This window comes from Cervus canadensis, chromosome 14, assembly GCF_019320065.1.
Source record: "Cervus canadensis isolate Bull #8, Minnesota chromosome 14, ASM1932006v1, whole genome shotgun sequence".
In the NCBI taxonomy this organism is placed as follows: Eukaryota; Metazoa; Chordata; class Mammalia; order Artiodactyla; family Cervidae; genus Cervus; species Cervus canadensis.
The window spans coordinates 11,870,391-11,897,006 of record NC_057399.1 but is presented as its reverse complement, the minus strand read 5'-3'; the positions used below and the strand labels follow the sequence as shown (position 1 = coordinate 11,897,006).

At 45.4% G+C, this 26,616-nt stretch overlaps 1 protein-coding gene across 4 annotated transcripts in view; it reads right to left on the bottom strand.

Moving 5' to 3' along the window:
- FBXO10 (F-box protein 10) overlaps positions 1-26,256 on the bottom strand; it is a 43,383-nt gene extending 17,127 nt beyond the window's left edge. For 2 of the 4 annotated variants that reach the window (XR_006272919.1, XM_043486864.1), the window contains exons 1-6: positions 26,117-26,256; positions 23,404-23,497; positions 22,876-22,967; positions 5,791-6,381; positions 2,106-2,927; positions 203-352 (exon numbers count right to left, since the gene is read on the bottom strand). Coding sequence is in view for 3 of the 4 variants with exons in the window: in XM_043486864.1 (XP_043342799.1) it covers positions 203-352; positions 2,106-2,927; positions 5,791-6,375 (1,557 nt within the window). In the remaining variant the exon portion in view is untranslated. Of the gene's footprint in view, positions 1-202; positions 353-2,105; positions 2,928-5,790; positions 6,382-22,875; positions 22,968-23,403; positions 23,498-25,351; positions 25,952-26,116 lie in introns of those variants that run through there. The other 2 variants (XM_043486865.1, XM_043486866.1) reach the window with 2 other exon arrangements.
- Positions 26,257-26,616: the final 360 nt, after the last annotated feature.

Here is a 26,616-nt window from a genome sequence, read left to right as displayed (position 1 = left end):
AGGGATGTGATTTATCCAAAGTCACCTTCAGCACACGGAGGAAGAGACCAGAGTCACAAGGACACACAGAGGAAAGGACACGAACGACTTGCAAACAGGAAGCAGCAGGAATTCAAAACGGTAGCATTTGCTTAGACACCCTAGCAAAGGTTTCTGAGAACTATGAGCCACCCTGAAAGGGGCACCGAGGTGGAGGAAGTACCAGGATGAGGGGGTTGGACTTCTTCCGGATGTCCACGCCGGCCTCCGCGTTGTGGCAGATGTCGTTGCCGGCGATCAGGCCACCACCCTCCAAGCGAAGAAAGATGCCCGATGCTCTGCAGTGGTGAATGTGGTTCCTGAGCATGATGATCTAGGCAGAGAAGAGACAGCCATTCGTTTTCTGGCCACAAAGGTTATTTTTTAAAACCTGCTCAGCGGGCACCTGGGTTTCCTCCTTCCTGTCTGATCTGTGCAGATCTGCCCGACGCCAGCTCAGGTGCTCTCTCCACGTGCTCACCAGGAGGGAGCATCTCCACGCCCTTCTGGGTTTGGTCCTGAGGCCTTTGCACCAACCTCATACCTGTCCTTCACTAAACCCTGGATGGAAGCTTGGCCCTGGGCTCTAGATCCACAACCTCGGAGCAGGATGGAAGGGATGCTTAGATGAGATGTGATTAGGCAGGCTGCTAACACCACATGAAGAGTTCCCCAGAGGTCTGAGGACACAGCTACTTCAAATGGAACCAAGGGCCAATTCCACAGGCACTTCTGCTGGACTTCACCTGCCTAAGGAAGTGCTAGAGGGCAAGGTAACTCACAGGTGCTCCTTGCCCACCTTCCCTTTGGCTTTTCACTTCTAAGACAAATACCCATTCTTGCCCGCTCTGCATCTCTCTTAATGTGTTATGTTGGGGTGGAAAACCCACTGGAATTCCAAACTAAGAGACAGTTAAAAATGTTGGTATAGGGATAAGGAAGCCTCTTTAAAACAAGATACCATAACCCGGCACACAGTTTAGTAAGAGGATGTACGGCCACTTACACTTTTTTTTAATATTTAATAATTACATAAAAACTTAAAATATGTCTTTTAAAAAACTGTGTATTAATAATAAAATAGATTATGTGAAGGTAAATTGTGTATTAACAATAGACAATATATTACACTAGAGTTAAATCCTGGGAGGGGTAAAGTATAATGGAAGTACAATTTCAAGGTGATGCTTTCTGCTTATGATGGAGAAAGTTAGAAAGAGTATTGCTCCCACAAGAAGATTCTCTGAATCCATGAGAGCTGAGGTTGTAGGACAACCAACGAGCCTGGAATCTAAGGGAAAAAGGCACCTCCAAGGGCACGAGACGGGAGCGCCTGCTTGCTTGAAAAGACACAGGTGCCATGCAGGCCAGAAAGAAGAGTTTGGCTGTTTTCACAACTTGTTGAAAGCCAAGCGTGAATCGGTGAGAGCACAGAAGCCCCGGGAGTCATTGCATCTATTCACGTCTCCACAGACCATGCCAGGCGCTCACGGAGAAAGGCTGAGGGCCAGACGAGAGGCCGGAGATGCCTCCCTCCTGCTGGGCACTTGGCGGGAAAGAGCAGTCACTTTGGAAAAAGCACTAAGCCCCTCTTGGATTTCCCCAATTTTCCCAGAGAACAAGCTTTAAGCAGCCGGCTGAAGAGCTGCAAACCCTGTGGCTCTCGTGGGGGGTGGTGGAAGACAGAAAAGCAATAAACCCTTTACCCCTTGGGATGTGGGAGGAAAATGTTTTGGGTCTTAAAAGTTAGACTTCCCCTCCTAGTGCAGGAGGTAAGGCAGGACCACTGCAAAGGGCCCAATGCCAAGGTCCTAAACTCATGGACACATCACCTACCCAAGACTAAGGATGAATGGGGATACCAGACACTCCTTACCAGGACAGCTCTGCCTCATTCAAGTCAGACGATGGACATGGGGCCAGTGTGCATTATAAGCTTAAGAGATGATGACTTTTAAAAAAATACAGACTAACTCCATCCAAGCCCTCCTGCGTACAACCACTGAAGCACTCTCACCACTCAAAAATCATGTTCCTGGTGACCCAGTGAGGCCTCATGGGTCTGCACAGTAAGCCTATGACAGCACCTTGCTACTATGTATACACCGCACCGCGTAAGTCAGGTTCCGGAAGATGTTTCCTTCCATCTTGGCTCGGCCGTAAGAGCAAACAAAGACGCCTCCCTTGCCGTCCCGGAAGAGGCACTTGCGGATGAGGCAGCCCTGCACGGAGCTGGCCAGGGCCATGGCCTCCCTGTCCTTCTGCAGCTCCTGCCGCAGGGAGTTCAGTACCAGGCAGCTGGGCAGCTGGATGGAGGCTCCGGGCAGCGGTGGGCCCAAAAAGGAGCCCCCCAGGACCGGCCGTGGGCCCTGCACTTGGTAGGACAGTCTGTACGTGAGCTGGTCCTCATCCTCATCCTCACCGCTGGGACTCAGGCCTCCATCGCTGCTGTCTGGGGTCTGGGCCACCCTTTCCCCATTGCTGCCCACCTCTGCCTCCCGGGAACCAGCCCTGGGGGAGCCGGTGGCTGGGCTGGTGGGGCTCTGGCTGTCCTCAATGACAATGCCACAGGTCCTCGGGCTCCAGGCCTGGTCCCTGCTCTCCAGGTCGAGGGACATTAGAGAGTCTGAGTCCTCGGTGGGGAGCACGCCAGGAGAGGACCTGATGAGCCCTAAGAGGTGCGTGTAGGCCCAGTTGTTTTCTGAGGACGGGTGGCCCTCGACAGTCACCGAGTTGTTTTCACTGCCCACGAATTCACAGTTTTCCAGGACACACAGAGGCACGTTGTGCAGAAAGACGTGAGTGTTCTTGAAGGAGCAAAACTTCACTTGACAGGTGCCCGGGCCGTGGACCTGGATGTGCCCATTCTCGAAGTTGCAGTTGTCAAACTGGACGTGACCTGAAGTTGTCTGGGGGATGAGAGAGAGACAGTGGGTGTAACAGGGATAGGATCTGTTTTGCTGGTCGGAGCTCTGACTGCTCCAGAGGGGGTGGCGCCTCGAGAGGCCTCTGTCCTGCTGGTCACGTTCCCTTCCCCACAGGGTGCATGTCTGCCAGCCCCGGAGGAACCGGGAGCTGCTCTGCATGAAGCTGCCTGCCCCTCTCTCCCTCCAGTCCCAAAGGGCGGGGCCGAGAGTGGAAACGGAGAACGGCAGAAAAGTTCACTCTGCAGCAGGGCCCCTCCCCAACCCCTCAGATCTCAAGTAAATCCTACCAATGCTCATGAAGCACTTAGAATAAGGAGTGTTGGGGGGGGACCTGCAGAAGGGGGAAGATGCTGAATGCTCAGAGGGATGATGGGGGAAACGGAATCGACACATGTTAACACTGGAGGTGAACCAGGAAACTATCACTCTAGGGATGATTAGAAATGATGGGGAAGCTTCCAATTTCCACAAACCCAGGAGCTGGCTGGGATGCGAGCCCAACTTTACCAAGCCCTCTGAGGGGTAAGGGTCCCACGTGGGGCCTCGGTTTCACAGAGACTGTGTCCCATCATGGGGCACCTCTCTGGGCCTCACTCTCCAATGCGCTGTCCCGTCCCTGTCATCCTCCCTGGGTCCTGCAAGCCAGCCTCCACCTGAGCCTGCGGACTGCGCTCGCCAGAGGTCAGCCTAGTGTCTGCACTCAGGACGGAGCTGGGCGAAGTGGGAGGGCTGACGGAGGCCCAGGTGGCCAGGAGGGGCTGTGCCGGCAGTGGGAGGGTGCTGGGGGTCTGCATGGGAACTAAAGCTGGTGCGCAGCTGGAGCAGGAGACAGCAGGCCACGTGTCTGAAGAGCCGGCAGCACAGAGGCTAAAGGGCGCGGGCTCTGAGGTCTGGCTGCCGGGCCCAGCCCCCAGCTCTGCCTCTTCCAAGGGTGTTACCTCAGGCCGACATGTCCCTTCTCCAAGCCTCAGTTTCTCTGTCTACAATACAGGGCTCACAAGCTAACAAAGCGCCAGGCATGGAGCCAGGCGCAAAGATGGCATGTGATAAAAGCCAGCTATTATCACCGTGCAGAGCAGAGTCCTCTGGGGCAGGGGAGTGCTGAGCCCTCAGCTCAGTGAGGCCTGACAGTGAGGCCTGGATGCTCTGTATTTCTCAACAAGAACTGTTTCTGGACTTCACACCAAGTTCCACAAGATGTATCTGAACCACAAAAGGAGGGAGTGTCCCATGATCCCATTCAGTAATCCTTGGACAATGTTACATTCTCCAGCAGTGATCTCCCTTGAGAGCTTGTCCCAGAACTTAACTCCCTTCAACCTGTCTAGTTCTTCCCTAGGGCTAACCTAACTTTTTCTTGCTGCGATTGAAGTCTATTTTCTCTTACTGTTTCCTTTCTGTAGGAAAACACTAGCTCTCTAGAGATGCAGAGCCACTGCCAAGGTTCCCCTCAAAAGTCATATAAAACAGCTGTGAAATCACCCTGGCCTTGGCATTTTTTCAGGCAGGGTGATTCTGGCCCCTTGTCCCGTTGTTAGTTAAAAGACAATCAAAGACTGAGCACTAATATATGCCAAGCACTGAGGCAGGAAGTGGGCTGAGCTACAGAGACATCTAAGGCCAAGGCCTACTCCCTGAAGATCTGTGGCTACACTGATGAGGGGAAACAGAGGCTGAAATGAACATCTTACTCCAAGAATAAATGTTTATGAAATGTGAAGGATCTGGAAATGAACAATTCTTCTGGGTCTGTAGATCAGCAGTAGAAGACCTCAACAGTCCTGAAATGTTCTAGGTCTAATTAGCAAGCAGCCTTTCAAGCTTCCAGGAAGACAGTACAATGTAATTTCAAAAGCACTTCGGCTCAAAGGCCTGGATTTGAGGTCTAACCTAATTATCCGCTTGAGAAAGTTACTCACCATCTCTGAGCCTCAGTGTCCCTCATCAGCAAAATGGGGACACATCTCCTCTGTCCACCACAAGTTTGTTGTGAGACCACTGATGCAAAGTCACCTATATTATGATTACAGGTTTTGATCCCTAGTTCTGTCCCTTACGACGTCTGAGACCCTTGCTGAGGCTCCGTTTGCTTGTCTATAAAGCCGGCTGACACTACCCACCTTAATCGTGCTGTAAGGACATGCCTGGCACCCAGTAAGTGCATCATAAATGACCGGTGGCAAAGATCATTACGAACCTGACAGACAATCTGGTTGTTACTGGTAGAATAGTGGTGGTGTAGTTTTTGTTGACAAGGTACAAAATCCATGCACTGGAATCAGTTTCTAAGCAATGTAAAAAAAAGCTGCAGACTGTTCTGCCAGGAGCTACCAACAAGCTACCGTGTTTGTCTCTGAAAACAACTGCTCTGTTCCTAGAAGGACTATGTTGTTCTGCTATTTCCCGACTCTCTCTCCAGTCACTCTTGGCAAAAGCCAGACCTTCCTTGACCCTCCCCAGAATGGGGCTAACGTGCTGAAGGTCACTGGCTTGCAGAGCGTCCCCTCTTTGGCCATCTCTCTGGGAATGCTGCCTGCCACCATGCGGCATGCTCCTGGAACCTGGCTTTCCCTCCCAGCTGCTGTACCTGTGGCCCCAGTTGGTCCAGTTTGGAAGGGAAGACGTACAAGGCAATTTTGACCTCCAGGGAGGGAACAAAGCAGAATGTTGATCTTTACTGATCCCCGTGCCTCCTTCTCAACTGGTGTAGAACTCAGAGGACTGTGTTATAGGAATGATGACTGAACTCTCAGTTCCAACAAAAAAAGGGTTATAAACCCGCCGATAAGAGGCCAAGACTCGGGGTCAGGCTGGGAGAGGCTGTCCGTCGGAGGCGGACACCCACCTTAAACATGAAGGGCGAGAACCAGGCCGGCATGAAGACGAGGTTGCAGAGGCGCGTGGTGGAGCACTGCTGGTCAATGCTGGCCAGCAGGGCCACTTCGCCCAGCTTCCCGTGGCCTACGATCTCCACGGGCACCTTCAGGATGATTTCACCCTGCTCTTCATGCAGACCTGGGAACAGCAGGATGCGGTCAAACAGGCTGGACATGGCCAGGGCACTGCCGAGGCTGTGAAACTCGTGGCCTGGCCCAACACTCAGGGTCCGGCGCGTCCTCCTCCGGCGAAACAGAGAGAAGCAGACAGAGGTCTCCAAGATGGCGGCGTTCTTGGTCCAGGTCTTGGAGGCAAGGTAATGCTGCTTGAAGGCCTCCCTCCAAGACTCGGGCTCCACATCGGGCTGGTTGGGCCAGTTGGGGTGGCGGCACTCAGCACAGCCCAGATACAGCTGCCGCCAGCGAGTCCTGTCGAGACTGAGGATCAGTTCACGCCAGGCCCTGCACACCAGGCTGCAGCGGCCCAGGTCGGGCAGGGGCAGGTAGGCCAGGATCATGCGCCACAGCTCCAGGGGGAGGCCGCCAGCCTCCATGGTCACCTGGGACACAGACACAGAACAAAAGAGCTTTTTGTCTACCCTGCTCACGGTCCCCTGTCTTAAAATATCCCCTGGACACCACAGAAATACAAAGGATCGTAAAAGGCTTCTACATGCAACTATGCCAATGAAATGGAAAACCTAGAAGAAATGGACAAATTCATGGATAGGAACAATCTTCTAAGACTGAACCAGGAAGATATAGAAAAATATAAAAACACACCAATCACAAGTACTGAAATTGAAACCATGATTAATAAACTTCCAACAAACAAAAGTCCAGGACCAGATGGCTTCACAGGTGAATACTAACAAACATCTAGAGAAGAGTTAACACCTGTCCTTCTGAAACTATTCCAAAAAATGGCAGAGGAAGGAATACTTCCAAAATCATTCTATGGGGCCACCATCAATCTGATATCAAAACGAGACCAAGATACCAAACAAAAGAAGAAAAGAAAACTACAGGGCAATATCACTGATGAACACAGATGCAAAAATGTTTAACAAAATACTAGCAAACTGAATCCAACAACATATTAAAAGGATGACCAAGTGGGATTTATCCCAGGGATGCAAAGACTTTTCAAAAAATGCAAAACAATCAGTGTGATACACCACATGAAAAAATTGAAGGATAAAAGACATATGATCATCTCAAAAGATGCAGAAAAAGCTTCTGACAAAATTCAACACCCAACTGTGATTTAAAAAAAAAAAAAAACCCTCTTCAAAAAGTGGGCACAGAGGGAATATACCTCTACATAACAAAGGCCATAGATGACAAACCCAAAGCTAACATTGTCCTCAACAGTGGAAAGTTGAAAGCATTTCCTCTAAGATCAGAAACAAAACAAGGATATCCACTCTTACCGCTTTTATTCAACACAGTCCTAGACAACACAATCACAGTAGAAAAATAAAAGGAATCCAAATTGGAAGGGAAGTAAAACTATCATTGTTTGCAGATGCATGATATTATACTTACAAAATACTAAAGATGCTACCAGAAAAATACTAGAGTTAATCAATGAATTTGGTAAAGTTGCAGGACACAGAAATCTCTTGCATTTCTATACACTAACAACAAAAGATCAGAAAGAGAAATTAAGGAAACAGTTTGATTTACCATTGCATCAGAAAGAATAAAATACCTATTAATAAACTTACCTAAGGAGGCAAAGGGGCTTCCCTGGTGGCTTAGACAGTAAAGAATCTTCCTGCAGTGCACGAGACTTGGGTTTGATCCCTGGGTTGGGAAGATCCCCTGGAGAAGGAAATGGCAACCCACTCCAGTATTCTTGCCTAGAGAATCCCACGGACAGAGGAGCCTGGTGGGCTACAGTCCATGGGATTGCAAGAGTTGAACCTGACTGAACTACTAACTTCTAATTTTATATGCAGAGTACATGAGAAATGCTGGACTGGATGAAGCACAAGCTGGAATCAAGATTGCCAGGAGAAATATCAATAACCTCAGATATGCAGATGACACCACTCTTATGGCAGAAAGTGAAGAAGAACTAAAGAGCTTCTAGATGAAAGTGAAAGAGGATAGTGAGCTCAGAAAACTAAGATCATGGTATCCAGTCCCATAACTTCGTGGCAAATAGATGGGGAAACAATGGAAATAGTGACAGACTTTATTTTTTCTGGGCTCCAAAATCATTGCAGATGGTGATTGCAGCCATGAAATTAAAAGACACTTACTCCTTGGAAGCAAAGTTATGACCAACCTAGACAGCATATTAAAAAGCACAGACATTACTTTGCCAACAAAGGTCCGTCTAGTCAAGGCTATGGTTTTTCCAGTAGTCATGTATGGATGTGAGAGTTGGACTATAAAGAAAGCTGAGCACCAAAGAATTGATGCTTTTGAACTGTGGTGTTGGAGAAGACTCCTGAGAGTCCCTTAGACTGCAAGGACATCCAACCAGTCCATCCTAAAGGAGATCAGTCCTGGGTGTTCATTGGAAGGACTAATGTTGAAGGTGAAACTCCAATACTTTGGCCACCTGATGCGAAGAGCTGACTCATTTGAAAAGACCCTGATGCTGGGAAAGATTGAAGGTGGGAGGAGAAAGGAATGACAGAGGATGAGATGATTGGATGGCATCACTGACTCAATGGACAAGAGTTTTAGTAAACTCCAGGAATTGGTGGTGGACAGGGAAGCCTGGCATGCTGCAGTCCATGGGGTTGCAAAGAGTCAGACATGACTGAGCAACTGAACTGAACTGAACTGAGCAACTAACACATACAGACATACACACAAGGAGACAGAGACCTGTGCTCTGAAAACTATAGGATCCTGATGAAAGAAACTGAAGATGACACAAACAGATGGAAAGATATACCATGTTCTTGAATCAGAAGAATCAATACTGTCAAAATGACTATACTACCTAAGGCAATCTACAGATTCAATGCAATACCTGTCAAATTACCAATGGCATTTTCCACAGAACCAGAACAAGGAGTTTTAAAAATTCTCATGGAAACATAAAAGACTCCAAATAACCAAAGCAATCCTATGAAAGCAAAATGGGGCTGGAGGAACCAGGCGCCTTGATTTCAGACTATACTACAAAGCTACACTAATCAAAATAGTATGGTAGTGGCACCCACAAAAAAAGAAGTATAAATCAATAAATCAAACAGGACAGAAAGCCCAGAAATGAACCTATGCACCTATGGTCAATTAATCTAAGTCAAAGGAGGCAAGGATATATAAGGGAGAAAAGACAGTCTCCTCAATAAGTGGTGCTAGGAAAACTAGACAGCTATATGTAGAAGAATGAAATCTGAACATTCTCTAACACAATACACAAACTCAAAATGGATTAGACATCTAAATGGAAGACCAGCTACTATAAAATTTTTAAGAGGAAAACATAGAACACTCTTCGATGTAAATCACAGCAGTATCTTTTTGGATCCACCTCCTAGAGTCATGAAAATAAAAACAAAAATAGACAAATGGGACCTAATTCAACACAAAAGCTTTTGCACAGCAAAGGAAACCATAAACAAAATGAAAAAACACTCAAATAATAGAAGAAAATATTTGCCAGCAAGGTGACCAACATGGGATTAATCTCCAAAACACACGAATAGCTCATGCATTTCAGTATCAAAAAAACAAAGAACCCAATCAAAAATGGGCAAAGACTTTTATCCAAAGAGAACATACAGATAGCCAAGAGGCACATGAGAATATGCTCAACATCGCTAATTACTAGAGCAATGCAAATCAAAACCACAGCGCAGTATTACCTCACACCAGTCAGAATGGTCAATGACCATCATCAAAAAGTCAACAAACAATAAATGTCAGAGAGGGTGTGCATAAAAGGAACCCCTCCTACACTGTTGGTAGGAACATAAATTGGTACAACCACTAAGGAGAACAGTATAGAAGTTTCTAAAAAAAACAAACAAACTAAAAATAGAGCTACCATATGATCCAGCAATCCCACTCCTGGGTGTATATCCATAGCAAACTGTATTTTGAAGAAATACATGTACCCAATGTTCATTGCAGCTGGTAAGTCTCCCTTCAGGAGCTCTCTGAGCTCAGAGAGGATTTCCTTTCACGCAAATGGCACATTTGCTGTTGTTCCATTTGGCACTATTTACTATATCTTTACAACATTAACCCATGGGGATCCATGCAGCAACAGGGATTTCTATAACCAGGTAACACTTAAAAAAATATATATTCCCACAAGATCATCTCAATATACACAGAAAAAGCATTTGATAAAATCCAACATCTATTCATAATAAAAAATCTCACTAAAGTAGGTATAGAAGGACTATATCTCAGCATAGTAAAAGTTATTAATATTTATGGTAAACCCACAGCCAACAAATAAACAGTAAAAAGTTGAACAGTAAAGAGCTGAAAGCCTTCCCACTAAACTCAGGAATAAAACAAGGATACCCACTCTCACCACTTCTATTCAACATTGGTTGGAATCCCTAGGCACAGAAATCAGACAACAAAGAAAATAAAAGGTATCCAAATTGGAAAAAAGGTAAAACTGTCACTATTTGCAGATGACAAGATACTTTCTCTATACAAAATCTCCACATAAAAACTATTTGCATAAATGAATTTAGCAAGGTAGCAGGATATAAGATTAACATAGGGAAATCTGTTGCATTTCTTTACACTAACAATGAAATATCAGAAACAGAAAGTAACAACCCTGTTTAAAACCATGTCAAAAGCAAACAAAAAACAACTTAGGGATAAACTTAACCAAGGAAGAAAGACCGATATGTTGGAAGCTATCCTACACTGATAAAGGAAAGTGAAGATGATTCAAAGAGAAGAAAAACTATCCAATGCTCTTGGGCTGGAAGAATGAATACTATTAAAATGGCCATACAACTCAAAGCAATCTACAGGTTCAATGCAATCCTTATCAAAATACCTGTGAAAAATTATATTTTTCACAGAACTAGAACAAATAATCCTAAAATTTATATGGAGCCACAAAAGATCCAAAATTGTCAAAGCAATTCTAAGTGAGTGCCAGTTCTGAGGAAAAAAGAACAAAGTTGAAAGTATAACCCTTCCAGACTTCAGACTATATTACAAAGATACAGCAATCAAAACAGTATAGCACTGGCACAAAAACAGCCATATAGACCAATGGAACAGGCTTGAGAGCCCAGAAACAAACCCACACACCTACAGTCAAATTAATTTATGACAAAGAAGCCAAGAATATACAATGGGAAAAGACAGTCTCTTCAACAAGTGATGTGAGGAAAGATGGACAGTAACATGTCAGTTAATGAAACTAGAGCACTCCCTCATACTACATACAAAAATAAACTCAAAATGGTTTAAAGACCTAAAGATAAGACATGACACCACAAAACTCCCACAAGAGAACACAGGCAGAACATTCTCTGACATAAATCGTAGCAAAGTTTTCTTAGATTAGTCTCGCAAGGCAAAAGAAATAAAAGCAAAATCTAACTTTTGCACAACAAAGGAAACCATCAACAAAGTGAAAAGACAATCTACAAAAGGAGAAAATATGTGCAAACGATCTCACTGACAAGGGGTTAATGCCCAAAATACACAAACAACTCATACAACTCAACATTAAAATGAAAAAAAAAAACTCAAAAAACTACCCAATCAAAAAATGGACAAAAGACCTAAATAGACATCTCTCCAAAGAAGACATATAGATGGTCAACAGGCACATGAAAAGATGCTCAACATTGCTAATTATTAGAGAAATGCACACCAAAACCACAATGATGTTATTATGTCACACAGTCAGAATGGCCATCATCAAAAACTCTACAAATAAAGAATGCTGGAGAGGGTGTGGAAAAAACAGAATCTTCCTACACTGTTGGTCGGAATGTAAATTGGTGCAGCCACTATGGAAAACAGCATATGGGTTCCTTAAAAAACTAAAATAGAGCTACCATATGATCCTGCAATCCCACTCCTGGGTATATATCTAGAGGAAACTTTCATTTGAAAAGATGCATGCACCCCAATGTTCATAGCAGCATTATTTACATTAGCCAAGATAAGGAAGCATTCCAAGTGCCCATCAACACATGACTGGCTTAAGATGTGGTGTATATGGAAAATTCTTGGCCATTACTACTTCCCTGGTAAGGAATCTACCTGCAATGCAGGAGACCCAGGTTCAGTACCTGAGTTGGGAAGATCCCCTGGAGAAGGGAATGGCTACCCTCTCCAGTATTCTTGCCTGGAAAATTCCATGGAGAGAGGAGCCTGACAGGCTATAGTCCATGGGGTTGCAAAGAGTTAGACATAACTGATTAACTATGCAATATTACTCAGCCATCTGCAGCCAGATGGATGGACCTAGAGAATATCATACTTAGTGAAGCAAGTCACACAGAGACAAATATATGATACCACTTACATGTAGAATCTACAAAATAATACAAGTAAATATATAGACAAAACAGAAACAGACTCACACAGAAAACAAGTTTATGGTTACCAAAGGGCAGGGTTGGGGGGAGTAACTTAGGAGCATGGGATTAATAAACTATCAATACTATACACAAAGTGGGCTTCCCAGGTGGTGCTAGTGGTAAAGAACCAGCCTGCCAATACGGAAGACTAAGAGACATGGGTTTGATCCCTGGGTTGGGAAGATCCTCTGGAGGAGGGCATGGCAACCCACTCCAGTATTCTTGCCTGGAGAATCCCTATGGACAGAGGAGCCTGGCAGGCTAGGTCCACAGGGTCACAAAGAGTCAGACACAACTGAAGCGACTTAGCACTCAGCACTCATACATAAAGTAGACAGGCAACGGGAATTTACCATATAGCACAGAGAACTATATTCAGTATCTTACAGCAACATAATGGAAAATAATCTAAAAAATAAATAACTAAGTCACTCTGTATACCTGAAACACAATATTGTAAACCGACTCTATTTCAATTTTAAGAAAAGTAAACACGTTTTGCCCCCTCCCCCTTTTCTTTGTCACTGGGGCTTCTGAGCCACGGAATTAAAAGTAACAAATGTTCCCCAGGGCTTGTGCCTTAAAGAACTGACAACAGCGCGAATCTGTTCAGATGGGAGGGAGCAGGTCCTGAGGCAGGGTTCAAACTGTTCCTTTTTAAATCTGTTCCCAAGAGTGTGAGAACTCCAGGTTTCTGTGAGGTTCCTACCTAACCACACTGGAGGGATCCACATGCCTCTGGGCCACCTGAGTGTCCCCAGACTCAGTGGGGAAGGCAGGGGCCATTCCCTTGGGAGATGAATCCTATGGAACCTGGCTCTCAACAAGTAGACTCTATCCCTTCCTAGCCCCTTGAGGCAAATCCTTTAACATCTGTGAGCTTGTTTCCTTATCTGTAAACAGGCTCGCGATGGCTATCTTGCTATCCTTCATGAGGATTTTGAGAATTTCCAAAGGAAAATAAATCATTTATTCAACAAATATTCATCAATTGTCTAATCTTGTGCTAGGCACTGTTCCAAGTACTGACAACCAGTAAACAAGACCTTCAGGGACAGAAAGTACATTTAAAAAAATAATAACATAAACGCCTCGAAGACAAATAAAGCAGGCTAAGGGGTGTACGTGTGTGCGCCCACGTCAAGGAAGGTCTCCGATGAAGTGACATTTGAACAGAGACCAGAGTGCCATCTAAAGCTATGGCGTGAGATCACCAGAGACGGTGGAGGTGACCAACGCCTCGCCAGCCTAACATCTAAATGGCATGAAGTGGAAAAGGACTTGATAGAGGAGAGACTGGGAGCGAACACCCTGAGAAAACCATACAGAATTCTGGTCAACATAAGGCGCCGGAATTGAGGCACTACTGTGCCGTCCAGGCTGCCACTGCTTCCAAGAGGGTGGCAGCTGTGCATTTAGATCACTGCATATCACGACGGGTCAGCGAGCTGGGGTCAGGAGTAAAACCTCCAGTGGCATCTCTGCAGCTCACTAATGCTCTTGGGAGAGTGCAGTGTGGGGTGGGAGGAAGTACCGAGTTACAGCATAGGGACTACCCGTGCGAGGAGCGAGGCAACACATGCAGACGCAGGGTGGCCAGGGGACGCGGCATCTGAACACCGGCTGTAGAGCAGTTCACTGCAGCCAGTTAGACATTCTCTGCCCTCAAGGAGCTTATCGTTTTATTTAAGGCTTCAGTGTGCTGCCTGTCTCCCCTGAGAGCTGCTTTGTAAGATGCCTAGAACCATGCCTGGCCCACAGTGGGTGCTTAATAAACACTTACTGAATGAATGAATGATCACCATCATCAGTTATCTGGTGTACAGTATTAGAACAGCCTCAGCTATAGAACCCATACTTTGAGACAGATCCTTGTGGAATTAAAAAAAAAAAAGTAAATAAAACCCAAGTATGTGGTCAACACTTGCTATGTAAAGACTGTGGTGAGCACTGTGACAGTCAGAAATAATATAAAGACCTCACCCTCAAGTCCGGCAGGAGACGAAGATAACACTACCACCAGCTTCCCCCACCCCCCAAAAACCACAGTGCAAGGAAAAAAGTGCTCAGAGCCATAAAAGAGGGAAAGTCTGTGTGTAAAGAATAAAAATGTGACCCCTAGCTGGGGGAATCGGCCAGTCATAAGAGCAGGCAACGAAAACAGCAGGAGCGACTGTTTACTTGGCATGACTGTCTGAAGGGCACACCATTAAGCACGCTCCATGCATTATTTCCTTTTATTCTCTCAGCGTCTCCAAAAGCCTTACAACTCAGAACGTTGTTTCTATGACCTATAAGAACTGGTTAGAAATGCCAACGCTTGGGCACCATTCCGTAACTATTGGATCAGAATTGGCATTTTGACAATTTTACAGGGAATTCGTATGTACTGCATGTTTAAGAAGCACTGATTTAAAACTATTATTGTCTTTATCTTACACATAAAGAAACTATGCGAGAGAACTTAGGTGACAAATGGCTTACCCCAAATCACTCTGCTAGAGAGGCACAGAGCCCCCTTTTGGAGCCAGACCTTACCCCAGTGTCTGGGTTTTTAATCATTAAGTTTTATGGAAGAGCTGACGTCGGAGATACGGGGTGATGTTGGGGCATCCAGAGAAAAGATGAATGGGGACTGTGGACAGAGGAGAGGGTCAGCCGAGCCCCCAGGCAGGAAATTTCGGCTGGGGTTCCCTGGCGGCTCAGACAGTGAAGAATCTGCCTGCAATGTGGGAGACTTAGGTGTGATCCTTGGGTTGGGAAGATCATCTGGAGGAGGGCATGGCAATCCACTCCAGGTTTCTTGCCTGGAGAATCCCATGGACAGAGAAGCCTGGTGGGCTATGTAGTCCATGGGGTTGCAAAGACTCAGACATGACTGAGCGACTAATCACAGCACAGAGGATACAGGAAGAAACAGTTCTGGCTGAAGCTCCGGGAGTCTAAAGGGGTCAAGGAGAAAGATCAGCTGGTTCAGGTAATGCAGAGTTTTTGTTCACTTGAGGGCAGTAAGGAGCTGCTGTGAGTCCCAGCACAGACGGCCCTACCCATCCTGAGAAGAGTCAGACAAAAAGGACCCAACCAGCTTCTAGTCGGGGTCTGCCTCTCCCTCACTGGAGAGCCTTGAGGGTGGGACTAAACAACCCTGCCTTCCTGTCCCATGTTTGTATAATGAAGAAAATGCACTTACTTCCTACCTAGAGGAGGCCACATCAGTATATCAAAGTGGCAGGAATTTTGCTTTTAACAAAAAAGCAGGGGAAAAGAGCCAAGACAGTTCAGGATTCTAGTATTTCAAAGGAAAAACGAAGAGATTTTCCTCCCCTGTTCTGAAGCATACTAAATACAGACTGTATTAGTTGAGGAACCATAATAGGTTAATGATTTTAGACTTTTCTTCAAATCAAGTACATTTCCTAGAGCTTTGTTGATCTTAGTTTGAAAGAACACAGAGATTAAAACACAGAGAACCATGAACGAGCTCCCTACACATACCTACACTTACACACGTACACACTCTATTGGAAAATAAAACAAAGCTTAAAACTTTGAAGATGACAGATCTCATTTGGGCTTTTTATCATTTCTTCAAACCTCAGTACTCTTCAGCCTGAGAAACAACCAACTGTTTCTTACTTTCTGCTTTGAAATTTGATGACACAGACAAGAATTCTGTGTTCTGGTGCATTTACAGGGCTGAGTATGGCTGGGAGCTATAAGGACCCGCTTTCTCTACTTCAATGCACTGCCATTTATTCTCACCTAGGAGAGTGCACTGGGTCAGGGAAACCGAAAATCTGGATTTGAATCGGATTCTAGTTCACCGGGTGATCTTGAGGGGGCAGGGAAAGGTTGAGGCTTATTAAACCCCAGGTGCTTTTCATATGTCATCTCAGTAAGCACTTCTAACACCCAAGAGGTGGCAGTCCTCTCATACCCGATTCCAGGAATAAACGTTATCCCATCTTTTATTCAGCAAGCACTACAGCCATTCCCAGCCTGGACTGAGTCCAAAGCCCCTGCCTCCTAGTTCCCTTTCTGAGGTTCTGGGATTCCTAACTAGTGCCATGATGGTAAAGGACCTTCTAACCTCACCATTACGCAAAACTCACAGGTCATGAAATAAGCATGAATTTACTCCTGCAATTATTATGCACTAGAGTATCACACAGTGTCTGAGCAGGACTCAGTTGGGAAGCCTGGGCCAAAGATTTAGGACCTCAAGCCAGTATTTGTGAGAATCAAGGCACCTGTGCCCAGCAGCAGGCCTCTGGCCAGCAGGCAGCAAGTGCGGCAGCAGGAGGAGGAATGAACACAGACCCTCAACTGACCCCAACCAACCCAGATGTTTTGGTGGCAGCCCTCTGGCCTCCTCCCAGGCGGCTTGGTCTGCGGAGGAAACAGATCTTATGTCTCTTTCTCACCACCTCCTGCCTCTCACTTGGCCACATACAGCTTCCCAGAAATTTCTCTTCAATCACTCTCAGCTTGAGACAATTCCACACCAGGTGATTATTATTTTACACCTGAGATCACATGTTCAGTGGAGTCCGAACATCTGGGTCTCAGCTTCCTCATCTATTAAAGTGGGGCGGGGGGATAATAAAACCCTCGGGAGTTGTTGTGAGAATACAATGAGACAATGAATGGAAATCACTGAACATTGCGCCTGACACATAGTAAACACACAATAAATAGTGGTGAATTCCCTCTCTGTTACTGACTCTTTCCTTTCTCTAAATTCCTTTCTCTTTCTGTACTGCCTTTGAAGCAACCCTCCAACATCTTAGAAAAACAAATCATAGTAAGTGATGGTTTTCTGTAGTGAGATAAGATACAAGGAGAACAGAGACGGAGTGGAGGTCATGGCCGCCCTTCCTGGCCTACAAAGCAGACAGGCCCACCAGGCCAAGCGGCAGGTGCAGGGGATTCTTACTGCAACAGAGCTACCTGATGCCACTTGATGGCAAAGAGAATGAGGTTTCTTTTCAGAACAGCATCACTGAGAAAGAGCACAGACAGCAACAGAAATCCACCCATGCCGGCACTGACCCTAAGTTCTGAGTGTCTGTTCTAGCGAGTCTCTTGACTCCAAGAGCTAACAACACAGAGCTTATCACAAGGGTTTATGTGGCATTTGGGGGATGGATTTTAAAGGAAACACAAGAATAGAAACAGAGTAGGTCTGGGTTTCCCAGAGTCTAGAATGGTCTGGATCAATGGCAGCCCCAAGGCCCATAGCACCTGGAGTGTGGGTCTTCACTCTCCACATGACTCCGCCCCTCTTCAAGGATCTCCTCTGTTCTCCTCTGGTTTGGAGTCTGCAAAACATTTCTCTCCTTCATTACTTCTGCTTCCTCCTAAGATCAGCTAGCCAGGGCTCCTCAAAGGCTGGACTCCACCTCATGGCTTCTCTCTCTATGCCATTTCAGCTTCAATTTCTGTAGCTAAGTGTCCTTCTGTATCCCCAGTTTAAATGTCTAAGAGAACACACATCTTCTTTTACACTGGGTCACATCACAGGTCCCCGGTGAGGCCAGCAATTGGCTGCTCTTGGATCTAATGTCCATCTCTGGTTCAGTAAGTTTTGAGCAGGGTGTAGGGGTAGAGCAAGATTTTATGGTAGAAACACAGCTGTCTGGGGCTGCCACTCCATGAACAGGAGTTATGGATGCAGAAGTTTCTCTTAGAAAGGGCTGTGGGAATGGCAAGCACCATGGCTGATGTGTTGAAAACATCTATACACACTAGAGCCCCACACGTCTGCTGTCAACCACCGAGATGTCCTCAACCAACAACGCCAAGGTGCCCAGAGTGAGTAAGGAATTGTTTGACCAGCCCCCTCCTTCCTTGTCAGTGGGCTCGTAAATAGTGATGTCCTCCCACTCTGTTCTTGTAAAGATTAAACGCGTTAATTCCAACTGCAACCTCTCTCACCCTCTTCAGTCTCTGTGTCTGTCCGTCAGCCCTTGCTCAGTACAGTGGACTGTGGCAGCTGTAACTTCCGTCTGCCCGGCACACGTTCCCTCTTCACAATTTGTTATTTACTGTTGGTTGTGCTGGGTCTTTGCTGCTGCACACGGGCTTTCTCTAGTTGCGGCAGGTGGGGCTACTCTCTGTGGCGGCTTCTTGTTGCAGAGCGCGGGCTCTGAGCGCACACGCTTCGGTAGCTGTGGTGCCTGGGCTGAGCTGGCCCTCGGGATGTGGGATCTTCCTGGACCAGGGATCGAACCTGTGTCCCCTCCACAGGCAGGCGGATTCTTAACCACTGGACTACTAGGGAAGTCTGCACCTTCCTTCTTGTGGTTTTTTTTTTTTTTAGAAGAACCCCACTCCCACTTCATTTAGTCCTGAGTCCAGGGGCTGTCATGCAAAGTGCTTCAGCCCTTCATCACAGAGGATGGATCCCTGGCCCAAAGTAGATGATCAGAATAAACCATCCCCCCTTGCCAGGCATGGGGACAACTCAGATGAGTCCATCTGAGGAACGAAGCCAAACTAAGACAAACAAGGTTAAGTGACTATGAGAGATAGAGAAAGCACCCTAAGAATATTTTTGGGCCCCTGGATCCAGCTAGACAGTTTTATAAGCCAAGAGAGTTTCTTTTTAAAGTTAAGAGTGCCTAAACTGGTCACTTGCAACGAAGAGAGTCCTGACAGGTACACACAGAGTTTTCTCAAGGAAATTCTTTGCTCTCTGACTTTTCTCTTCCCTTATCTCACTTGTTCCATCTCCCGGTCCTGAAATGACTCTAATCAAAGCTGATACACTGTATTATAACAAGTTTACCGTTAAGCAGCAAAGGAAAAGACAGTTCAAGTGGCCTAAGGTCTTGTACCATCCAAAAGAAGAGTAGAGATATTTATCATTTCGATAATTTATCAACTTTGGTTAAATTAAAATTTCAAGGGTAACCACTAAAATAAGAGCAAGAAGAGCATAATGTCCAAACTAGAAAGAAGAGGGGAAAAGTAGTGATTAAAAACAACCTCCCCAAAAGGAAAAAGAGAGCTAAAATAAAAGGAGAACTAGCAGGACAAACACACAGTGAAAGCATAAAATATGACGACAAACTTAAACCTAAATACATCCGTGGCTGTATTAAATGAATACGGAGTAAACGTTCCAGTTAAGAGACAAAAATTATAAAAAACCAAAACCCAACTATATGCTATTTATAACAGGCATCTTTAAAACACCCAGAAACAAACAAACAAAAAAACACCCAGAAACAGAAAGGGTGAAACAAAAAGGACAGGAAAAGATATACCTCGCATAAATTAACCAAAAAAGATGGTATAGCTATACTGGCATCAGATAAAATAGAGTTTAAGGCTAAAAAAGTTTCTTTACTTGAAATAAAAAAGGGCAACTTCATAAATGATAAAAGGTTAGTACACTAGGAAGTATAACAACTTCATATTTGTATGCACTTGATAATTGGGCTCAAAGATATAAAAGCAAAAAATTAAAAGGTAAAACAGACAATTTCATTATCATAGTTGTATATTTTAACACATTTCTCTATAATAGCTAAGATAAGCAAAAAAATCAGTAAGGATCAAGATTTGAAAATAATTAATAAACCTGATCTAATGGCATTACACAGAACTATTACAGAGAATCCAATAATTAAAGAACACAAATTATTTTCAAGCACACATATAACACTAATAAAAACTCAAAACAGAGCCCTAACAGAAATTTCAACAAATTTAAAAGATTAAGATTATACAGAACAAGCTCACTGACTACAATCAATTAATAAAAGATAACTAATAAATAACTAATAAATAATTAACTAATAAATAAATAATAATTAAAAGATAACTAATAAATAATTAATAAAAGATATCCTTGGAAGTGAAGAAAACATCTCTAAGATACCTATGAGTCAAAAGGGCAATCACAGTGGGAACTAGAAAGTGTTTAGAAATAAATGATTAAAATACTACATATCAAAACTCATGAGCTCTGGCTAAACAGTATTTGGAGAAAAATGCTTAACCTTAAATGTAAAGAATAAAAATAAAAAGTATAGAACTTAATGAACTAAGCATCCATTTCAAAAAGTTAGAGGAAAAATAAAAAAATATACAAGAAAAGTAAAATTCTTTTTAAAAAAAGCAGAACTTCATGGAATAGAAAACCCAACCATGGAGAAAACCAATGAAGACAAAAGTTGGTTCTTCAAAACGAACCTCTAGCCCAGGTTGGATGCATGAGACAACTGCTCGGTGCTGGTGCACTGGGAAGACCCAGAGGGATGGGATGGAGAGGGAGGTGGGAGGGGGGTTCAGGATGGAGAACACATGTGAATCCATGGCTGATTCATGTCAATGTATGGCAAAAACCACTACAATGCTGTAAAGTAATTAGACTCCAACTAATAAAAATAAATGGGGGGAAAAAAAAAAGAAAAGGAACCTCTACTGAAGCTCAAGAAGAAAAAAGAGAAGGCGTAAGAATGAAATCAGATGGAAAGAGGGTATCACTACAGATGTTGCAGACATGAAAAGGGAAAGGAAATATTACAAACTTTATATAAATAAATTTGAAACTTTAAAAGGGACAAACTCCTGAAAACTATTACTTAAGAAAACTATTAAACTATTCTTTAAGAAGAAATTGAAAAACTTGTCCTAGAAGCACTAAAAACATTGACTCTGTAGTTAAAAATAACATAACAAAATAAACTTGCAGATCCAGGTCGCTTTGTCAGAGTTCTCTCTTACGTTCAGGGGACAAAGGAGGGAAACTAATACGGATGGTGGAAGTGGAAGATTACGGGCATGATTTGATCTTTGGACCGACAGTAGTGGCAGGGATTGTAGCTTGTCCCACTAACCTTATACTTGTGAGTTTCCCCAGAAACTGTGACTGACCAGAATCCTGGAGAGGCTGTACCTGGATGGAGTGACGCGGATGTGGAAGGCAAAGGTTTGACTATAGGCAATACCACTGGTGCCCCACCCAGATCCTCTTTACTGCCTAGCGCACCCATCCCCCAGACAGAAGTGTCAGCTGCTAACAACACCCTGATGTCTCTTCTCCAGAAAACTGCCACCTCACCTAGTTATCCTTCTCTTCCTCTCCTCCCTCCATCCTGCTTCCCTTATCCTCCTTTTCCTGACCACTTCTTCCAATGCATCATTTGAGTGTTAATCCCCACTGAGGTCCTGCTTCAACAGAATAGGGTCTAAGATAAGCAGCTAGGAGGATAAAGACAGTCACAGAGCAGGAGAAGGTACTTTTAAAACACATAACTGAGAAGGACCCACTACCCCAAATTTATACAGAACTCGGATAAATCAATAAGAAAAGCTGAAAAACAGGCAAAAGACTGAATAGGCAGCAAACAACAGATGCCATCTGATTAACCAATAAAAAAGTGCTCATCAGTAGTAACCAAGGAAAGAGAATTAAAACCACAGAGATATCAATAAAAACCACCTACAAGAATAGTTTTAAATTTTTAAATTGACAATACCAAGTCATTGCAAGGATGTGAAAAAACAGGAACTGTTATATATTGCTGGTAGCAAAGTAAATTGGTACAATCACTTGGAAAACCGTTTGGCATCATCTAGCAAAGAAATTCTACTTCAGCATATATAACCTAAAGAAACTCGTTCACAGGACTTCCCTGGCTATCCAGTGGCTGGGACTCTGATTTCACTGTAGGGGGTGCGGGTTTGATCCCTGGTCAGGGAACTAAGATGCCACATGCTAAGCAGCACGGTCAAAAAATTTTAAATAAAATAAAATGGTTAGATGGTGAATTAAAAAAATAAATACATAAAAAATTAAGAAACTCATTCACCTACACAATAGAAAATGTCTAAGGATGTTCATGGCGGCACTGTTCTTTGCATTTAGAAACTATAAGATAAAATACTTGTAAATACAAGGATGAATAACACTACTGTGACATATTCATATCATGAAACACTGCTAGCAATATGAAAATAAGTGCAATCATCACATGGATTCAGCTCACAAACAAGCTGAGCAAAAGAAGCAAACACAAAAAGCCCACAATATGATTCTACACATATAAAGTTAGAAACCTAGTAAAAAAAGTAACTATCTCTGAGAATGTAAACATAGGTGACAAAACTACAGAGAAAAGCAAAGAAATGATTATCACAAAAGTCAACATAGTTTCTTCTAGGAGGCGGTTTTGATTTGGAAGGGGGTGCTATGGACTACTGGCAATGTTCTATTTCTTGATATAGGTGGTAGTTACATGTGTATTTTCCTTAGAACTGTTAAACTATACATTTATGGATTTTACCCACATCCATTCTTGTTGTATTTCTCTCTCTCTTTTTTAGGCTGTGCCTGAGACATGCGGGATCTTAGTTCCCCCGCCTAGGATTGAACCCGTGCCCCCTGCAGTGGAAGCAAGGAGTCTTGACCACTGGACTTCCTGTGTCACATACTTTTAAAAGTTTAAAACAAAGACAATAAAATAAACATACTGATTACTGTTTGACTCTTACCTATGAAAAGCGAGATGAGTGGTCACCCAAAGTCCTGGAGGAGCTATCTGGTTGAAGGTTGGCATTCCTGAGTATTCTTGGTAGGCAAAATCCTGGGGAGGAATAACAGCGATTTGCCAAAAAGCCATGGGTTAGGGTTAGGACGAGAAAGGATTCAGCTCCCAAACCCTGAGAAAAGTTTTGAAAATACATAACTCGGGACTTCCCTGGTGGTTCAGTGGCTAAGACTCTCTGCTTCCAATGCAGGGGGCCCGGGTTCAAACCCTGGTCAGGGAACAAGATCCCATGTGCTGTAACTAAGACCTCATGTAGTCAAATAAATAAATAAATATATATAAGAAAAAAAAAAGAAAATACATAACTCTACTGGGTGGTCTGAGGTGACCCCGACCGAGGCTGCCTCTATGTGCTTCCCAAATAGGGGAGCGTGGGGGAACCCAGCTTAGTGACAAACTCCACACATGGCCCAGAGTTTGGCCCTTTGGGAGAATGGCTAAGCACAGCGGCATAAATTTAAAAAGCTCCAACCTTGGAATCCAAGCACGGGATCAGCTGGCAGGGCCGTGGTCCAAGAAGGGCAGTGAGCAGCAGTAGACACACTTCCTTAGATGGCGCAGGACAGCTGTTTAACAGTAATACGACACAGCTGTGTCAGAAACCACGTGGGCAGACCTGCTCAGGCTACTGTCCTCTCCCGTCTGGACAGTAAGACTGACTTCTCTGGGCTGTCTGAGCCCCCAGGGGGCTTGCAAGTGGGAGACTTCGTAATTCTCACTAATGGGGGCATTAAGAGACTTGGGAGATTATTTGGAAAAATAAAGAAATATGGGGCTGCTTAGAACCCAACTGGTTTTGAAATGAGATATATGGTTAAACATCCAAAATGAAAGACAAAATCTTAACCAAATGAGTCTGCTTATCTACTTTTATCTACCTTTATGAACATATCATCATATGTACAGGTAGGAACTAACACATCCCTAGGCTAAAAGAAAGACTAACGAGAGAAATAAGGAAACATTTCAAAGAAAGCCCATGATAGGTGACTTAAGAGAAGGTTCATTCATTAAGGTAAGCTGAAAGGACAAAATGCTTCTTGTACTATTATTATTATGTTACTGACACACGCAAAAGGAACTTGTTTCTTTTACATCTTCCTTGAAAAGCATCTCAGTATATATCCTCTTGGTTGCCCAGGACGCCATCCTTACCACCTCTCACTTGCTCCCAATCTCCATCTTTATCAGAGCCCCACTGATTTGCCCCTTCAGATTATCCCTCTAAAGATTCTGAGATACCTAAACCAGGGTCTATACGTGGTGTTGTTCTGTTTTTTGTTGGTTTTTTTTTTTCTGTTTCTACTTATTACCACTCCTCTTGGCCCTGTCACTGGTAGATGTTTGTTAAAGCAAAGAAGGAAAGAGGCTGGGAGGGAGCAAAGGATATTATGGCTGCACTGCAGCTGAAAAAAAGAGAGAACCACCATCAGAAAACAAACCGCGGGGAACTGGGGCTACCTGACCACATATCAGTTAACAGCTACTTTCTGCTATCAGAAAAACACAATTCAGCTGATAACCATGGAAACCAAAATGCAGGCACCGTGGTGAGGGTGGCTCTTTTCAGAAATCTAAAAACAATAAGAGGCCTGCCTGAAACCAGAAAAAGAAATCCAAGCACTGCGCGGGCCCGAGGAGATCCTTTACTAAAAGGCCTGACAAAGCAGTGTTTTCTCCAGTCTCTAAAAGCTCACCAAGCTTCAACAAGGGCCCTGGGACCGCTGGGGCTGATCATGAAACAATTCAGGCCTCTCTCTGTGCATCGGTCCCTTGGGGCCAGCTGCTATGAGGAAGGCTCACTGGGACCTATTGTTATTTTAAAATGTACTAAGAACTGGCAGAGGAATATGTATGTGTGTATTTCTTCTCCAGATCCTATTAGGTACACAAGCACACAGTAAGTGCTCCATATATACTTGTTGAATAAATGAAGAAATCAGGTCCAAATTCAGGGAAAGTACAGCATCTGGTAAACAGGGTGCGTTCTTTCCACCACCCAGGGCCAACATCCTGTCGGGTCCTGAGAAAATCACAGTCCTGTCCTCAGTTCTGGGGCCAGTTTCTCCCTTTGGCCAAGGAGACACCAGAGCAGACGGTTTCCCAGGCATCTTCCAGCTCTGACAGCCAATCACTGTATTGTGCTTTTTTTTGGTGGCAGCACACGCCTGGCACTTCTCTTTCCCCTCAGAGGGAATCTGATCCCCATCTGCTCCAATACATTAGTGTTCCCATCCTGACTGACTCACTTGGTAGAAACAACAGGTTCACATGCCAACTGCAAATGAGACGGCAAAGGGGGCCCAGACAGAAACGGGGAAAGAACTCCACTTGGCCCCGTTGGTAGGAAATCACTACAGCATTCTTTTTAGGAATATATACACAGAAACGGAAGTGTGATGGTTCTAAACGTGCCTCACCTGAATGACTCTGTAGTTTACTAATGTAATACTTGTACTAGTAGCAAATTATTGAGCATTTCTGTGCTGGACACGGTGCTAAGCCCTGTTACACTTAAACCTCACAACAACCTCATGAGCTAATTACTGTTGTTATCTTCTAACAGATGGGGTTCTATCCGGCTCGAGGTCGCACGCTAAGTGGCAGAGCTATATGAACCCAGGTGTAACCGACACCCCGAGTTCTGGCTCTTCAAATGGCTTTTCCACCTGTCCTTCACTGTAGTCCTGTGAGCGAGGCAGGGCAGGGGTGATCCCCTTTACTTTCAAGATGGAGAAACCAGTCTCGGGAGAGGCTTTGCGATTTGCACAAAACACAGAAAACATAAAAGGTGCCCCTCGAACACTCGTTCCTGCGTTCCGAGATGAGGGTTCTCTTCCCATCTTCCTCTTCGACTTCACTCACAGACTCGCACAACCTCCAGGCTGAAGGCAAACGCAGAGATCCACCTTCCCGGCCGCGTTTCACAAGCGGGGAAACCAAGGCAGAGGTGTTCTCCGGTGCAGCTGAGCCTCCAGGTGCCCGCAGAGCGCGGGGCCGCGGGCGGCCCGAGGGCAGCCCTCCCGGGGCAGCCGGGGCCAAGTGCTCAGACTCCTCGGCCGGCAGCCTCGCGAAGCGCCCGAGGTCCCCGGGAGGCAGCCCCAGGGCGCCCGAGCCCCCTCCCCCGGGCCGCCCCCCGCTCCGGGGCCAGGGCATCCCGGGGTCGCGGGCTGTCTCCCCCTTACCTCGCCGGGAGCTGTCCGGGGCGCCAGCCCACAGCACCGCGGGCCTCGGGCGCCGGGGCCGCAGCCACCTGAGCGGCGAGGACTGCGGCGCGCGGCCAGGGGCGGGCGCGCCTCGAGCCCCGCCTGGGGGCGGTATTTGCGGGGCTGGGGCGGGGCGGGCGCCGTCACGTGGCGCGCGGGGAGGGGATGCCGGGAGCGGCGGGCGCGGCCGGGCTGGGCTTCCGGACCACCGCGGCGGGGAGGAACCCGGAGTCCCCGCAGGGAGGGTGGGGAAAGGGAGACGTGAGCGGGGCGGATGAGGCTTCAGACGCTACGAAGTCCAGCTCGCGGAAGGACGGTTAAGGCTGGTACTGCATGGCCCCGCTGCAGCAGAAATAGAATCGGTGGGTGGAAATTGCAGGCAGACGACTGGGGTCGTCACTATGAAGAAGATTCTCCCAGTCACCAGTTACCTACCGGTGTAATGGGCTGTTCCAGGAGGTAATGAGCGACTTTGTAGG